This window comes from Schistocerca americana, chromosome 10, assembly GCF_021461395.2.
Source record: "Schistocerca americana isolate TAMUIC-IGC-003095 chromosome 10, iqSchAmer2.1, whole genome shotgun sequence".
NCBI classification, from domain to species: domain Eukaryota; kingdom Metazoa; phylum Arthropoda; class Insecta; order Orthoptera; family Acrididae; genus Schistocerca; species Schistocerca americana.
Window position 1 is genome coordinate 79,371,325 of NC_060128.1, and position 19,072 is coordinate 79,390,396.

Here is a 19,072-nt window from a genome sequence, read left to right on the forward strand (position 1 = left end):
TCAGAATTAGAAAGATAGTTATCCTAGTATAACACACAAGTGTGAAAACTCATATACATTATGAATGTCTGTCGAAAGGTAGTCTGCTAGCTTCATACTACAATGATTACAGTTTCTAGTCTATATGTAGTTAGCAGCAGATCAGAATGGATATATAATTAAAATAGATTTTATCATTATGATTAGATGCTATATTTCTCAGGCACCATTTCTTTTATAGTTAATTATTTTCCAAAAATTGTATGAAAAAACTGTAGTAAGACCAAGATTAATTTGTTTTGCAGCGTGCTTTCTATGCAGCTGATTCAGAATAGGAAGCACCACTGAACCTCCATTTCTTTAAAGAATCAAACTCCTATGTATAAAACAGTTTCAAACTTCCGATTACTTTACAAATAATTGAGTGCATTAAATATTTGATGTTAAGCATGTAAGTGAGAAAAAGTTTAGGGAACATTTGAAATTGTGTTTAAAGATTGTTGGAAGTTGTCAAGTGCTCTCATTACAAAACAATGGATGAGTATAGTCTGGGTAATTCGTGCTCCATTTTGAGCAGAAGCTAGTTTCTCAGACAGCTCAATGTTTATATCACCATACGGGGGAGATGCTGAGCCCAGAAAGGTGCAACAAAAAGACTGTCACAAAATTAGCTTGTGGCCACCAAGCACTTTTTCAAAAGTAGACAACATACACACATACACACATGCACACATGACCACAGTCTCTGTCAGCTAGAGACTCGCTCTAGCTGACAGAGACTGTGGTTTAGTGTGGCTCTGCAAATGACGAAGAAATTGAAGAAACGTATGATAAGATAAAAGAAATTATTCAGATAGTGAAGGCAGACAAAAATTTAATAGTCATGGGTGACTGGAATTCAAGAGTAGGAAAACGGAGAGAAGGAAACATAGTAGGTGAATATGGATTGGAGGGAAGAAATGAAAGAGGAAGCCGCCTTGTAGAATTTTGCACAGAGCATAACTTAATCATAGCTAACACTTGGTTCAAGAATCATAAAAGAAGGTTGTATACATGGAAGAAGCCTGGAGATACTGACAGGTTTAAGATAGATTATATAATGGTAAGACAGAGATTTAGGAACCAGGTTTTAAATTGTAAGACACTTCCAGGGGCAGATGTGGACACTGACCAAAACCTATTGGCTATGAGCTGTAGATTAAAACTGAAGAAACTGCAAAAAGGAGGGAATTTAAGGAGATGGGACCTGGATCAACTGAAAGAACCAGAGGTTGTACAGAGTTTCAGGGAGAGCATAAGGTAACAATTGACAGGAATGGGGGAAAGAAATACAGCAGAAGAAGAATGGGTAGCTTTGAGGGATGAAGTAGTGAAGGCGGCAGAGGATCAGGTAGGTAAAAAGACGAGGGCTAGTAGAAATCCTTGGGTAACAGAAGATATGTTGAATTTAATTGATGAAAGGAGAAAATATAAAAATGCAGTAAATGAAGCAGGCAAAAGGGAATACAAACGTCTCAAAAATGAGATCGACAGGAAGTGCAAAATGGCTAAGCAGGGATGGCTAGAGGACAAATGTAAGGATGTAGAGGCTTATCTCACGAGGGGTAAGATAGATACTGCCTACAGGAAAATTAAAGAGACCTTTGGAGAAAAGAGAACCACTTGTATGAATATCAACAGCTCAGATGGAAACCCAGTTCTAAGCAAAGAAGGGAAAGCAGAAAGGTGGAAGTAGTATATAGAGGGCCTATACAAGGGCGATATTATGGAAATGGAAGAGGATGTAGATGAAGATGAAATGGGGATGCAATACTGCATGAAGAGTTTGGCAGAGCACTGAAAGACCTGACAAGGGGAGGCCGCCAATTGTGAAATTCAGATTCGATTCATACTGTGCATAATAAAAGCTCATGGCCAGAGGTATAATGTGGCAAAGCACCAAGATGCACTTCTCAGCCGTTGTCGAGAAAATCGACAGTTAAAAGAAACCGTTGCGGTGAAATACTCTCTACGATTACTAATTTTCTACACCCTCGTGGTGCAGCGGTAAGCGGTCGGATTCGTAATCCGAAGGTCACCGGATCAATTCTCGCGCCATGCTACCTTATTTTTTTTTTTTAGTGTATATATATATATATATATATATATATATATATATATATATATATATAAAATTCCCGGCAATCAGTTGCAACAATTATGCATATAATAAGTTGTTGAAAGTCGTTTGTCGTGGAAAAACTGGCAATTCGAACATCATTATGTTTCCGGCAAACAAAGTTGTATTTCACAAATGTTATTAATTATCTTCATAATGTAACCACGTATAGTTAACGGAAGACGTAGAAACTATATTCCGAAACGAATACGTATAGCGTAAGTCAAACGTTCGAATTGGAATAGAGACCCCACGAACACAAACTTGCTGTGGCAGGTATGAAATATAAACTCCGTTACTCGTTCGTTACACTTGAAGGACAGATGTTGAATGGGCCGAAACGAGCCACCGCGTAACAGCGTAGTTGCGGTCCCTAGCGCAACTTATAACATCGTCGAAAATCAGTGCAGACGTGAGAGCGTTGGTACAACCTGTTCAGCAAACGGAAAAATGGAGGCGGTACAATTGGAGAGCGATCCGCCTTCACCAACATGCATAAGCAATTTATATATATTTGAATTACAAAAAACTAATAATAAAAGAAATTGCATGGCGCGAGATTCGAACCGGCGACCTTCGATTTACGAACCCGAGCGCTTACCGCTGCGCCACGGCGCTGTAAAAAATTATTAATCGTAGAGAGTATTTCACCGCAACGGTTTCTTTTAACTGTCGATTTTCTCGACAACGGCTGAGAAGTGCATCTTGGTGCTTTGCCACATTACACCTCTGGCCATGAGCTTTTATTATGCGCAGTATGAATCGAATCTGAATTTCACAATTGGCGGCCTCCCCTTATGAGTCGAAACAAGGCCCCGGGAGTAGACAACATTCCATTAGAACTACTAACAACATTGGGAGAGCCAGTCCTGACAAAACTCTACCATCTGGTGAGCAAGATGTATGAGACAAGCGAAATACCCTCAGACTTCAAGTAGAATACAATAATTCCAATCCCAAAGAAAGCAGGTGTTGACAGATGTGAAAATTACCGAACTATCAGTTTAATAAGTCACGGCTGCAAAATACTAACACAAATTCTTTACAGACGAACGGAAAAAATAGTAGAAGCAGACCTCGGGAAAGATCAGTTTGGATTCTGCAGAAATATTGCAACATGACGCAATACTGACCCTACGACTTATCTAAGAAAGGAAGGCAAACCTACATTTATAGCATTTGTAGACTTAAATAAAGCTTTTGACAATGCTGACTGAAATACTCTCTTTCGAATTCTAAAGGTGGCAGGGGTAAAATACAGGGAGCGAAAGGCTATTTACAATTTGTACAGAAACCAGATGGCAGTTATAAGAGACGTAAGAGAGGAGGGACATGAAAGGGAAGCAGTGGTTGGGAAGGGAGTGAGACAGGGTTGTAGCCAATCCCCGATGCTATTCAATCTGTATATTGAGCACGCAATGAAGGAAACAAAAGAAAAATTCGGTGTAGGTATTAGAATCCATGGAGAAATAATAAAAACTTTGAGGTTCGCCGATGACATTGTAATTCTGTCAGAGACAGCAAAGGACTTGGAAGAGCAGTTGAACGGAATGGACAGTGTCTTGAAAGGAGGATATAAGATGAACATCAACAAAAGCAAAACGAGGATAATGGAATGTAGTCAAATTAAATCGGGTGATGCTGAGGGGATTAGATTAGGAAATGAGACACTTAAAGTAGTAAAGGAGTTTTGCTATTTAGGGAGTAAAATAACTGATGATGGTCGAAGTAGAGAGGATATAAAATGTAGACTGGCAACGGGAAGGAAAGTGTTTCTGAAGAAGAGAAATTTGTTAACATCGAGTATAGATTTAAGTGTCAGGAAGTCGTTTCTGGAAGTATTTGTATGGAGTGTAGCCATGTATTGAAGTGAAACATGGACAATAAATAGTTTGGACGAGAAAAGAATAGAAGCTTTCGAAATGTGGTGCTACAGAAGAATGCTGAAGATTAGATGGGTATATCACATAACTGATGATGAGGTATTGAATAGAATTGGAGAGAAGAGAAATTTGTGGCACAACTAAAGAAGGGATCGATTGGTAGGACATGTTCTGTGGCATCAAGGGATCATTAATTTAGTATTGGAGGGCAGCGTGGAAGGTAAAAATCGTAGAGGGAGACCAAGAGATGAATACACTAAGCCAATTCAGAGGGATGTAGGCTGCCGTAGGTACTGGGAGATGAAGAAGCTTGCACAGGATAGAGTAGCATGGAGAGCTGCATCAAACCAGTCTCAGGACTGAAGATCACAACAACATCCCAGGAAGAGTTCCCATGTGCGCAATTTAAAAAAGATGGTGTTTGTAGGAAGGATTCACATGGCACAGGTTATGAAGCAGTCATTAAAGTGAAGTACATTATGGTGGGTGGCATTTTCAGGAACTAGGTAGTCCAGCAGTCAGTCTGCCACAGTTCGGCAGTGAACATCCATGTTTACAGACAGCTTGTTAGTGGTCGTGTTGATATAAAAAGCAGAACAGTGGTCACAGTTTAGTAGGTACATCACACGCCTGGTTTTACAGACAACCCTGCCTTTGATGGGAGATGCCTGTGACAGGACTGGAGTGGGTGGTAGTGGAAGGATGTATGGGAAAGGCCTTTCACCTAATCATTATCAGTTATCTGCTATATTAGCAGGTCCTTTGCCTCTCCATTTTCTGCGATCCATTGCTTCCTTCTTAATGCTGCTGTATGTTGTACCGCCCATCCTGTCATCCAGTATCTGGAATCTCTTCCTTCCTCGCTTCCTTTTCCCTTCTACATAACCTTCTAAAACTGTTTTTATCAGTCCGTCATTCTTTCTTAATATATGCCCAATACAATTTCTTTTTCTTCTCTTTATTACATCTAGTAACTGTCTTTTCTCTCCCACTCTTCTCAGTACCTCTTCATTTTTTGCTCTTTCCATCCAACTTATTCTTTCCATCCTCCGCCATGTCCAGATCTCAAAAGCCTCCAGCCTTTCTCAGTCTTTTTTCCTCACAGTCCACATTTCAGTGCCATATAGAAGAACACTCCATACAAGACATTTTATGAGTCTCTTTCTGAGTTCTCTGTCCAGACCGCTGCAGAAAATTTTCCTTCTATTATAGAACGCCTCTTAATTTCTGTGGTGCACTTCCAGTCAGTGTCTATCCTGCTTCCAAGATACTTAAAATTTTGCACCTGTTCTAGTATATCTCCATTCAGCATAATTTTTATATCCTTATTTCCTCCTAGTGCCAATACTTTTGTTTTATTTGTGTTAATTTTCATTCCATAATTTTTTTCCGTTAGTTGCAATGGTGTCCACCAAATCCTGTAATTCTTTTTCCCCTGTGGCTAGAAGGACCATGTCATCAGCAAATCTCAAACACCCTACTCTTCTTCCTCCAATTTCTACTCCTTTGTCATCTAATGAGCATTGGTCAATCATATTTTCCAAATAGAGGTTGAAAAGAGTAGGTGATAGACAGCATCCTTGTCTTACTCCTTTTCCTAGTCTGATCCAGTTTGTACTTTCTCCTCTCACTTTAACTGAAACTTTTTGATTAAGATATAATGAATTTATAAGTCTTCTGGTTTTCCAGTCCACTCTCTTTTCCCTCATTATAGTCACCAGCTTGTCCCAAACCACATTGTCAAATGCCTCTTCTAGATCTATGAAGCACATATATAGGTCTCTTCCTTTTTCAATAAACCTTTCACCTAAAAGGAGTGTTCAATAAGTTATGCAACACGTTTTCTCCTCAGCCAATCTTGCTTGAAAAATGTGGAATTTGTTATAGGATGTTGTGGAATATTCCCGCTTCAGGCCCCATAGTTTCATGGAGTTCCAATAAGTGGCAGGCTGCATGTAGCCTTCAAAACAGCGTCTGTAAGGGAGGTGTAAAATGAGCAGAGAGCTGTCACTGGGTTTCTTCTGGTTGAAAACCAGACTGTCAGAAGTATTTGTAGGCACTTGCAGATTGTCTACAGAAACCTGGCAGTGAACAAAAGCACTACGAATCATTAGATGAGGCATCTGTCATCATCGCAACAAGGTCACATAAACCTATGTGATGTCCCCTGTGCCAGCCAGCAGCACACAGCTGTGATTCCTGCAATGACAGAACGTGCCAATACTCGCTGCTCGATTGGTTACCTCTGTTGGCGGAGTTGACATTCTCATCCACCAGTTACGGTACTCAAAGGCGAGTGCCTCGAGTTCCTCGCCACCTACAAAAGACCATAGAGAGCAACTGAGACCATCCATTCAGAACTCATTGCACATTAAGAGACTGATTGTGACAATTTTTTGTTGAACATCACTATAGGCATTGAAACATGGGCTCATCGCTTCGAACCGGAAACAAAACACTGTCCACACCACCTCTCCTATGAAGCTGGTAAAACCACGCGGTGACAATCTTCTGGGACTTTGAAGGGGTTATTCTGTTTGATGCCCTCCCTCTTGGTGCAACAATCAACTCTGGAATGTACTGTGCTAAACCTCAGGAAGTTGAAGGAACAACTTCAGCAAGTTCGTCCCATAAAACTGTAAACAAACTTCCTCTCCATTACAATGCAAGGCCTCACACAACTCTGTACACCTTAGAGCAGCTCACAAAACTTCATTGCACTGCTACTGCTCGGCCACCCTACAGCCCGCATCTCACACCTTCCTATTTCCATCTGTTTGGCCTAATGAAGGATGCCCTCTGCTGGAAGCAATACATGGGTATGGGGAAGTTATTGATTCAGCAAGACATTGGCTCTGACGTCAACCAACAGGTTGGTACAAAGCGGGCATACGTGCCTCCCAATAATGTGATATAAATCCATCACATTGAACAGAGATTATATTGAAAAACAAGGTTTTGTAGGGAAAAGGGTGGGGAATAATATGGTGTATTGGAACCCTGAATAAAACCTACTTGCTTTCAGGAAAAAAAGTATTGCATTACTTATTGAATGTCACTCTTAGGTCTATTGCAAGGGTATGAGCTATGAGGCAAGGGGTTGGGAGCAGGGTTGGAGTAGGGATGGACAAGGATGTTGTATAGGTTCAGTGGGCAGTGGGTTATCACTGTGTGAGGGATGGGGAGGATAGTGGAGATGTTCCTCATTTCAGTGCATGACAAAAGGTAGTGAAACCATGGTAGAAAGTGTTATCCAGTTTCATCAGTTCTGGGTGGTACTGAGTCACGAGAGGAATGCTGCTTTGTTGTGGCAGGACATTGGGACTATGAAGGCATCAGTGAGACCGTTGGCATAATCGGAGAAGGGATGCTCGTCACTACAGATGTGAGAATCACGGATGGCTACGCCATATGGAACTGACTGTGGTGTCCCGTAACATTTCCGCAAGAAAGACTCTGGCATGCAGACAGCCGTGCAAACAAAAGTACAAAAAACAGTACACTGACAAGAGGTGTCTTTTTGTACAGAGGCAAGTGTGAAGGCACTACCTGTGTACAGCCTGACTGGTGAGCAAGTGTCTAAACTTGCTGATGGAGTGCACTATTCCATACTGCCACTAGCTGAAGGTGTGTTGGCAGGGCTGCCACACAGTATGCAAGTATGCAACGTCAATAACAGTAAAGGCACAAAAGAGAATGGTTGATTTTGGGTGAAGATCAAGATTAAAAGTTATTGTTACATGGTTGCCAATTGTAATTGTGTAAGTTTACGGTAGAAAAATTCATGTTTAAAGCAAAGTCTCTGTTGAAAATAATTTACATAGCTAAAGAAAGCAGAAACCCTGCTCTCTTTCAGTGAAGCACTCGCACTTCGGAAAATAATAGACCGAGCATAGCAAGAAGTCAAGTTGGAACTCACCAGCAGGTCCAGCTCATCTTTATATATATATACTCTACTGTACGTGTGTATGTCACTGAACTACTCCTAAACGGCTGGACCAATTTGAATGAATTTTTTTGTATGCGTTTGGGTGGCACCATGGATGGTTTAGATTCACAAATTATCCTGCCAGATGGCGCTTCAGTCGGTATCTAAGTTATTTATCTATACTGCAACGAAACGGCTGGATTGATTTGAATGAATTTTTGTGTATGCATTCAAGTGGGGGCCTGGAAAATTTACATTCTTATATCAGCACGGTAGGTGGCGTTGTATTTTTGTGTGCAATATTGAGCGTACTATATTCAGGTATAAGTTACGTGCATAGGATTCGTTTATTTTTCGACATTTTAATTTGAGTGTATTATATTATGTGTGTTTCGTTATTTTGACATTTTCATTTTTTTACGGTGTCTTTTGATATTTCAGGTGTCGCATTTCAGTGAATATTAAGTGTATTATATCCACATATAAGTTACGTACATAAAACAATGCCATGTCTTCGTGGACAAGGAGGAAATATTGGTCGACAGACTCTGAATTCACAATTAGTCCAGAGCCGTCGGTTAAATAGATCAGCAGAAGATCAATTGACAGACAATGAAAATTTAAGAAACCAAGCTGCAATCAGACTTGCTAATGAAAGTCAAGAGCAACGCAACGAATGCTTTCGAGCTAATGCATTGAGACAAAGACTGGCCCATCAACGAGTCACCGACACATTCAGAACACGTGAACAACAGTGTTTGCAAGTGTATCGCGCATTGACACGCGCATCACTTCTTCGCCTTGCGTTTGAATACTAGTCGGACGTCGACTATTCGTCACATTCACAAATTGTAATCGGTGCTATGAACAAACAATGCCAACACTATCATGCACTCAAATACAAAGGTGAATCGGCCGGTTTCTGCTGCGCGTCTGGAAAAGGTGTATTGCCACCAGTGAATTCGCCGCCGGAACCAGACAATTCATGCTTTCAAGCAACAAAAATTGTTCAGAATGAGGATGGTCACAATTTTCACTCAATGTTTATGATTCAGGGCCAAGTGTATCATCAAACTGGTTCTTTAATGCCAATGCCTGATACCAACTCAAAATTTCTGCAAATCTACTTCATGGGTGGTGATGAGCAGCAAATAAACGCACGCTGCCAGTACAACCACATCGAGCAGATGGAAGAGTGAGAAATTGGGGGAATTTTAGAACCGTTTTTACAGACTCACAACCAGTTGGTCCAGTTGTTCAATACCGTTTCAACAGACTGCAAAATGACAACTATACCGCAGACAAAGTACCATCTGGGCAGCACGCGGGCCGATATAATGCACCGACCATTAATGAAGTTGCAGTTGCTATGGTTGGCGACGCATTTGAATGTCGAGATATATGAATCCAATGCAGAGATAACACAGTGCATACGATTGAAGACAGTCATCGTTCTTACGATGCTTTGCAATATCCACTGATTTTTTGGGAAGAAGGAGAAGATGAGTATAATTTAAATATCATTTAAATATCATACAAAAAATACAAGACAACGTCTATCGGGTCCGCTAGTAACTATTATTAAAGATGAACATCTATCCAGTGTTAACCAATTGTACATTCAACCAGCTAAAGGGAAGATAGCATTAAACCTGGTGCTAAGCACAACCGCACCAGGGAACATGACAAAAAAATCGCAGGACTTCTTGCTGTGGTATGGGTGACAGGTATCTTAAATGGAGGTAATTGTTGCTGGTCACTAGGTTTGATGTGGACAGAGATACAGATGCAGCCATCCTTGAGGGAAATGATAAAGTCGAGGGAGGAGGCTTGTTGTGTTCACGAGGACACTCTGTATTTGCAAGTGGAAGAGGAAAGGAAATGACTGCAGAAGGTACATGGTACCCTCTGCCATGCACCATAAGGTGGCTTGCAGAGTATGTATGGAGATGTAGAAGTAAATGCGGGAGAAGATGTTGAGGATCTGGAGGAATGTGGACAGGTGCATATCGTGAAGATGTCATCAATGTATCTAAATCAGGTGAGGGGTTTGGTTTTCCAGATGGTTAGGAAGGATTCCTCTATATGAACCACGGACAGGCTGGAATGGGGTGGTGCCATGCAGGTGACCATTGCTGAACCACAGACATGTTTGTAGATATTGCCTTCAAAAGTGAAGTATTGAGGGGTATGGATATAGTTGGGCATTATGACCAGGAAGCAGTCAGTCGGATATTGGGTAAGGTACTGTTAAATAATAGCACGGTCATGAATATTAGGGATGTTAGTGTGGAGGGATATGGGGGGTGAGCAGGTTGTCGGGTGAAAGGGGCCGGTGAAGGAAATGGTTGGTGTCCTTTGTACAGGAGGGTAGGTTATGGGTAATAGCCTGAAGGTGTCGATCTCATGAGAGCTGTAGCGATTTTCGCTGGGGGACCAACCACAATTGGGTGTCGTAGGTAGTTGGGTTTATGGACTTTACGAAGTATGTAGAAGGTAGGAGAAGGGGGAATGGTGGGGGCGAGGACAGAGATGGACTGAGGGTTCTGGAATGGGCCTAAGGATTTGGGGAGGGCTTGGGTAGCCTGCTGAATTTCTGGAATGCAGTCATAGTGGTAGGGCTTGTATGTGGACATATCTGGCAGTTGACAGATCCCCCTACCAGGTAATCCCTGCAGTTCCTAACCACAGTGGTGGAGCCTTTGTCGGTCAGGATCAGTTTTTAGGTGGTGGACTACAACTCTATTTGCAGATTTGAGACTGGTTTCCATATTGAGGGATTTTGGGAATAGCGGTGAGGAAAAATTTGAAGTCACGAAATTCTTTAATGTTATGGGGGGGGAGTCTGAATAATTTGGGCGTAGCTGGGGGTGAATCACAGTTTGATGGAGGAGTGAACTGAGTCAGGAGGAGTTCAACATTGGCTTTAGTTTGTGTCCAATTGGTAGGGTTGGTGGCAAAAGTGTTTCCACTGTAGGGACTGGGAGAAGAGGAGGAAGTGTTTAACAATTAAAGCATGATTGAATTTTGGAGAGGTCCAAAAGGCAAGGCCTTTGGAAAGGAGTGATATTTCTGTGCAACTGAGGCTTTTGAAGGACAGGTTCACGACTGTACCTCAGGTTTCTGAATTCTGAATGGTGGTGGGAGGGAGTTTCTGAGGGTAAATGTAGGTCTGCGAGGCAGGAATTAGTGGTTATGAAGGGTTATGGGGGAGGTTTGATGGAGGCTCTTGGGTAGTGGAAGTCAAAGGTGGGAGGAGGTGGTGAGCAGGTTGGAGAGTTTTCTGAGGTGGTGTAATGCATGTTGCTCTAGTTCTAGAGGCCAAGAGATTCAGCAGGATGCAGGAATTTGGCACTGCAGAGCAGGAGAACTTTACAGATGAAGAGGAGGTATTGCAAGAAGGCTAGGGCAGATTTATGTCGTTTTGCTGGAATAGACTGGTGAGGGCTAAGGACTAATGGATTCAAGACAGAGGTCACAGTGAAAGGAGGGGTTGATGCTGGAGATGGGTAGTCTGATGGTCTGGCTATTTGGGAGGACTAGGTAACAATGTAGGAACAGCATGTGGGGGCTGAATCTGGTTAGGGAGAGGGAAATTTTTGTGTATTTGTGTAGATGGAAGGAGCAGGCATTCATAGTGGATGATAAAAAAAAAGGGCAAATATGTGGGGAAAAACACAAAAAGGATGAAATGTAAGATGCATAGTCAAAAAGATAAAACCTGAGGGAGTAGGTCCTAGAGAGCTAGAGAGAGAGAGAGAGAGAGGGAGAGAGAGAGAGAGAGAGAGAGAGAGAGAGAGAGAGAGAGAGAGAGAAACGAACTAAAATCGACAAACTGAAAGGCAGATCAAAGAGAAAAATAAATAAAAAGATGATAACAGTGGGATGCAAGTCAGTGGCTGACTGTTTGTGAAGAGAGGGGTCAGCAGGTATCTACATGCTACAGTACGGAAAAAAATACAGGAGTATGAATGAAGGTATGCAATCTATTTGAAGTTCCACAAACAATTATATCAATAGGAAGAATCTGAAACATGAGACTGTCCACATCAAATATGCCACCTACATACACCACTTCAATTTCAGCAGCTGCCATCCATTCCATGGCAGTCCCTAGCATACAGCCTAGCAACCCTTGGTTGTCCCACCCGTAATGACTAGCAGTCCCTCTCCAAGCATGCCAACAGTCTCACTGACATCTTCATATACTCAACTTACCCTCCCAACCCTGACCAAAAGCAAATCTCTTGCACCTTATATCTCCAGTCTCCTATCACCAATCATCTCCCACATACCCACCACTACCTCATGTTATGCCTTGAAATGTATAGAGGCACAGCGCTCTAATTCACCCTGTGTGTGTGTGTGTGTGTGTGTGTGTGTGTGTGTGTGGGGGGGGGGGGGGGGGGGGGGGGGGGGGGGAATTATTTACAACTCACAACCAACAGTAGCATTTATTATGGTCCACTATCTCTGTGTAATTGAAACAAAATAGTAACATCAAAAAGGGAAGTTTAAAACTGCATCAAAAATGAAGTGCAGCTCAGCTCGTGGTACCAACCTGCTAAGTTTGTGGAGCTGATAAGCTGCGGCCTCTGCTCTCCCGTGTCCAGCCCAAACACTGTGAACTGCCCGACAGCTACGTCGACCCTGCAACAAATCACAGGTAACTAAAGTTAGATGGAGCTGCCGAAACTGTTTCTTGCTGACCAGCATTACCCTTTGCGCTCTATTGAATAATCTTCAAAGAACTTCCTTTACAGATGAAAATGTGCTCCAAACGTGACTCAACGAAGTGTAACGAAGCAGGGTTGCCCACTGCTATCCTGTTTTGGTTTTACACTCCTTCAGTAACTTAGTTAAGCAATGAACTTTCATTTTTTTTCATTTTCACTACTCAGATTCCGACTACAGATTCTGCGGCCTTCAGCCTCAGAGTACAGAATTCAGAAGTAGTTTAAATAAAATTCCCCTAGTAAAATCTATTATTTCAATACACTCTAATGTCTATTCTGAAAGTAATGAGCTAATTAGTTTTATTGGAAATGCATCCTATTAAAAGTTATGAACAATGACGTATATTGTGGAATACATATTAAGTAAAATTCAAGTGAGCTAACTGATCGAATTCAGCTATAAGACTGCATCCAAAAGAAGGCCTAAATTTTACTGATTCCAGCAAAGTGTTTAAATTAACCCAAAGTCTATTGGTTAAATAGATATTAAGACTTTAAATCTGTAGCCTGTACGGCTTTCAGTGCCAATTGTGACCAAACTACTAAATAATTCCGAGATCTGTTTAGATACTTTTGCTACCTTTATTTTTCTACGTAAAATGACTCCAGTCTCAACTTTGTAAGAGCATTAATTGAGAATTAAGTAAATTTGAAAAAGTAAAAATTATTTTTCAAGAGGGCTGCCATGGTTATAAGTTGGGAATTCCCACTGAGGATGCATAAGTTAGTTCTGCATATTTAAAATTGTTACAGCTCACTCGTGTTATTTAAGTAATAAAACCCAATAGTTAACTTCAAAACCAATTAGAAAGGATCATTTTAACCCTGGGAAATTATACACTATAATATATTAACAGAAATAGTCAAATATTCAAGCGCTCGTCTACATAAGGTCCGAGCTGGTGCAGTTCTCAAGTGAGTTCTCCGTCAGATTCTCTTGGAGCAAAAGTGCAGCAAAGTTGGTTAATTTTTCAGTAATTGTAATTGTGAACATTGTTAAAGACTGGAAGTTTTTGACCTACCTAATGTGACGATTAAGTGTAAGAGGCCTGGTCACAAGAATATTGTGTGTGTGAGTGATAACAAATAAATCTCACTGTGGTTGACATAAATGTTCAACAATGAATACGATCTTGACTTTTGATTTTGGAAAACTTAATCTAGGATCCTGGCTTCTTAATTTCAGTGTGATTTAGGTGAGACGGACGCAGCTACCGGGAAGACAATGTTGAATAAGCAAAGCAAGGTAGGTCAGGAAATGTTTCAATACCGGTACATCCGGTTGTGACGTGAACTATAAGTGGCTCTAATACAAGGACATGTCCCGGTACATTAGAGAAGTCACTGTCTCAACACAACAATTTCAACAGTCACAGAATTGGAAAGTTATCCCAGCATTGACAGACTGTTGTAAATAGTAAAACGGAAAATATTATAGGTGACTGAAGTCTCTGTGATGTTTGTCTGCTGTGTTCATAAAACTTGTGGAAAAAATGCTATGAACTTATGCACCAGGCCAATAACAGTAAAACTGGCTCATTCCTCGCCATAGTGAACTATCAAAATTACAGTCAACAGAACAAGCAACAAACTAAACTAAAGCAGCTCCCTCCTGCAGATGCGATTCTCACCTCAGGGCCTGAGCGGCCGGCCGCCTCTTCAAGCTGACGCTGACACCCGCCAAGTCGGCCAGCATCACCCGAGGTGTGGTGTACGCGTCATCGCGAACCTCCACCTGCAGACTTCCCAGTGTAAACTGTGCACTCAGCTCCACAAACTCCACGGGATACTGAGGTGGGGCCGCATTCTCCTGGTAGTCAATCGCTCGGAACAGCTTCGCCTTCTCTTCCGGTGTCATCGCATCTTCGAATTTCTTTGCTGTGAAAGACAATATAGTAGGTATGTCTGTAACCGTAGCATACTCACAATACCTTTTTGTTATTTATTTAATTATTGCTGTGCTCCTCTTAAAGTTGGTAAGACAGAATATTGCATTAGTTAGAATCCAAACCATTAGTAAGAATATAAACTACTGGTATTTTTATACTAACAATGCAGGCTGCATGGGGCGCATACTAGCACAGAGCGGAGTTGTTGTTGGTGCCCAGTTTGTGTTGTTAAGATTGCTCATGTCTGCGGAAGGAATTTTTTATATTAAACTAATTAAAGTATTATTAGTACAGAAAACCAACCAGTTATAGTTTGCAACAAAGTAGTCGTATTTTCTTTTCTTTTTTGTTATAGTGGATTTTATTGAAGTCTGCCATTTTATAAATCGACAATGCTAAGTTAATATTGTTATCATTCGATCAGCAACATGTGATAGCCATCATCTAGATCCTTAGTCTTGAAAATATTTATTACCATGGTCACAGTATTTTTGTAACAACAGGGACACTAGCCATAGCTAACAAGACATGAGAAGATAGACAGCCAAGTGGCAGTGTTCCAAGGTGTAAATACTTGAAACATAGACATCGGCAGACAGATATATACATTGAGGGGGGAAAAAGAAAATGGAGATGTGTTTGCACAACACAGAATGTCAACAACATCACTTTGCATGGCCCAGAATGGAAAGCTGAAAATAAGGTTAAAATATGACCTGTGATACGAACAGTGTGATTACAGTGATAGAATTGACAAACTAGCAATGGTAGCAAAGTTTATTAATGGCTAAAGCAAAATTCATAGCAGATGTTGTACTGGTCTTTTTCCACAGCGTAGAGAAGTGAGAAAAAGTGTACTGCAAACGTTTTGAAACATCAACGTTTATTTGATGGAGAGAAGAAATACATACATCAAAATACAGGGTGTATCAAAAAGAATTATCTGATTAAAAAAATCATAACTATTATGTTACTTGAGATATGTGTGTGTGTGTGTGTGTGTGTGTGTGTGTGTGTGTAAGAGCAAAATCTTGAGTTTTCCCACTAGGTAGCAGCAAAGTGCGCTCACTTCAGTTCTAGGGAAAATAGTATTTGGACAACAGAAAGCGTTTTGTGTTCTACGTTTTGCACAGTGTGAGTCAGTAATAACTGTTCAGTGCGATTTTCATACTAGGTGTGGTGTGGATCCTCTTACGGCACAGAGCAATGGACGAAGGTATGAAAAATTCCAAGAAACAGGTTGTTAGTGTAAAGGCAAATCGCCAGGCCATCCCTGAGTGTCTGACACAGACGTCGAACACATCCACTGTAGTTAAACAAGAAGTCCACAGAAATCCATTCGCTGTGCAGCTCGACAGCTCTACATGCCACCAATGTCCATATGGTGTTTGTTGCATTGACATTCACATACGAAACTAAACAAAATTCAGCTACTGCAAGCTCTTCATTAAGATGACCAACAACAGGTGGAGTTCTGTAATTTCGTTCTTGGCAAGATGGAGGATGACAGTTTTCTTCCACACTTAGTGTTTAGTGACGAGGCATCATTCCATTTAAATGGAAGGGTGAACTATCAATGTGAGAATATGGGGTCGGAACAACCACATGAAGTTGTACAACATGAGAGGGACTCTACAAAACTTAATGTGTTTTGTGCACTTTCATGGGAAAAGGCGTATGGTCCACTTTTCTTTGCGGAGAACACTGTTACAGGAAGTACATATCTTGATATGGCTGAGAACATTCTTTTGCCAGCGTTAAAGACTGATTTGAATGACTCCATTTACCAACAGGACGGGGCACCGCCACATTGGCATCTGGAAGTGCGGCAATTTTTAAATCAAAGGATAACTGAACAATGGATCGGACAAACTGGATCAAATGATTCAGCCTTACATTACTGGAACCCAAGGTCACCGGACCTAACTGTATATGCATTTCTTGTGGTGGTTTATAAAAGACTGTTTATGTACCTCCATTACCAACAAAAATGAATGAACCGAGACATCGAATAACAGCAGCTGTGGAAGCTGCAACTCAAAGCATGTTCACTGCAGTGTGGGAACAATTTGAATACCGCATTGGCATATGCCCTGCATCTCAAGGTGGACATGATGAACACCTATGTAAAGATATGAAAGAAACGTTTTTGAATTTTCCGCTCACCAAAAAACAAAATCCTTTGTATATGTTTAATAGTTTGACAAACATGGTATCCAGAATGAGATTTTTACTCTGCAGGGGAGTGTGCACTGATATGAAACTTCCGCCATATTAAAACTGTGTGCTGGACCGAGACTTTAACTAGAGACCTTAGCCTTTCACAGGCAGGAGCTCTTCCCCACGAAAGGCTAATGTCCTCACTTCAAGTCTTGGTCCAGCACACAATTTTAATCTACCAGGTAGTTTCATATGAGTGCACACTCCGCTGCAGAGTGAAAATCTCATTCTGGAAACACCCCCAGGCTGTGGCTAAGCCATGTCTCTGCAATATCCTTTCCTCCAGGAGTGCTAGTTCTGCAATATTCGCAGAAGAGCTCCTGTGAAGTCTGGAAGGTAGGAGACAAGGTACTGGCAGAATTGAAGTTGTGAGGATGGGTCATGAGTCATGCATGGGTAGCTCAGTTGGTAGAGCACTTGCCCGCGAAAGGCAAAGGTCCCGAGTTCGAGTCTTGGTCCGGCACACACTTTTAATCTACCAGGAAGTATAACAAACATTGTATGTTTTTACTTTATCGGCTATGTTTTGTTTTGTTTTCTTTGTAACTACCAAATAACACCAAAAACCATATTTTTTCCTTCAGTACATATACAATCACTGTCAGTGGCAGCAGCAATAGTACAAGTACTGCCAGTACTAACTATTAGTTCATAGTATTATTTGCTCATAATGTCACAAAAGAAACTCAAATCATTTAACGCTATTTCTCATATTAAAATTATTATTTCTTAGGTAACTATGATGTAAAAATGTCCTGTATGTGTGAAACGCTGCTCCAATGTAAGAGATTGCTTGATAGCCCTGGTCAAGTCAGGTTAAATTAATAAATAAATAAGTAAATACATAAATAAATAAACTACACTCAGTGCCAAACACAGAGAAGTTAGAGGCTACAGTAATTATGGTTTAGTTCTGCTTTGTTTGTCTTTATCTCTTTCTTTAGAGATGAATCTGATGAAGAAGCAGATCTAACATTGGAAGCCTAGATTTTTTTCAGGTGAGATGAGACAAATTAGTGGCAAAAAGAGCAGGAAAGGAACAAACTAGTATTGCCCTGGGCACAACACACCTCTCTGCATGCCAGAAAAGCTCAGGCTTCTCCATATAAAAACCAATTAAGTGTGAAATTGCTGAATAACTCATGCCAAACACTTTTTTAAAGGAGAAAAAATTATATTTGCTGTCATCACTATTGTAAATTTTGTAATCTATCAAACAACTAAAATAAAAATGAAAAATAAACCTTGAAGCTTGGTCATTTTTATTGCGCACAACCATTCAAGATACATTAAACACAAATATAACAGTAATATTTGAAATAACGGCATAAAGGCTGGTTCCCTGGGCCCAAAATTTTTCAAAGTGTTTCTCAAAATGTTAACAAATTCAAGTATTATGGAGTCTCTTTGGAAGGTATTTGTTGAGAGTGTAGCCCTGTACAGAAGTAAAACATGGAAGGCAAGAAGTTCAGACAAGAACAGCATAGAAGTTTTTAAAATATGGTAATCCAGACAAACGCAGAGAGTTGATAGCAGATCAAACAAACTAATGAAAAACTAGTGAACTGAACTGGGAAGAACAGAACTTTACTTCAGAACCCGATTAAGAGAGGAGATCAGTTGATAGGTCATAGTCTAAGCCATCGAGGAATCAATGAGTTTAGTAAGGGTTGGAAATATGGAGATGGGGGAAGCAGGAGGGGGAATTTTACAGGGAGGCCAAGACTTGATATGGTGCACAAGTTGAAATGGATGTAGGCTGCAATCTGAAAGCATCAGTACCTACAGGCCACACAATAATGAATAATAATGAAAATAATAATAATAATAATAATAATAATAATAATAATAATACAAAAGGGGGTGTCAATTGAACCTCAGTGTGTAATTATTTCCGAGGAGACTGATCACATTTGAAGACTGCCACAAATCTCACAATCACAGACCTGTGCAGACACAACAAAAACGAGAGTGAATGTCAGACCGTGCAAATATGCTTACCGATGGCTGCCGCAGAGAGTGTGTCCTCTTCGAGTTTGGGACTGCTCCCCCACCAGCTGAAACCGCCAAACCAGCTCTGCTGCTTCTGAGCCTGCTTCTTTGCCGCCAAAATTCGCTCTGCCTGCGAGGACAAAGAGAGAGAATGAAATTTAAGTTTCTTCTGCTGTGTAGTGTGTTCTTAACAGTAGCAGAGTAACTTTTGTAACGTAACCTATGTTCACTGCCTTTGGTACATTCTCTTTCCTTGGCAAAGTCTTTGACTGTATGTAGCACAATAT

General features: G+C 40.9%; 1 protein-coding gene across 1 annotated transcript in view; it reads right to left on the reverse strand.

The window, feature by feature from the left end:
* The window catches only part of LOC124552247 (vacuolar protein sorting-associated protein 13-like), a 494,948-nt gene that overhangs the window by 443,772 nt on the left and 32,104 nt on the right, over positions 1-19,072 (reverse strand). The window contains exons 9-11 of the mRNA XM_047126529.1: positions 18,795-18,915; positions 14,316-14,562; positions 12,510-12,598 (exon numbers count right to left, since the gene is read on the reverse strand). Coding sequence (XP_046982485.1) covers positions 12,510-12,598; positions 14,316-14,562; positions 18,795-18,915 — 457 coding nt within the window. The remainder of the gene's footprint in view (positions 1-12,509; positions 12,599-14,315; positions 14,563-18,794; positions 18,916-19,072) is intronic.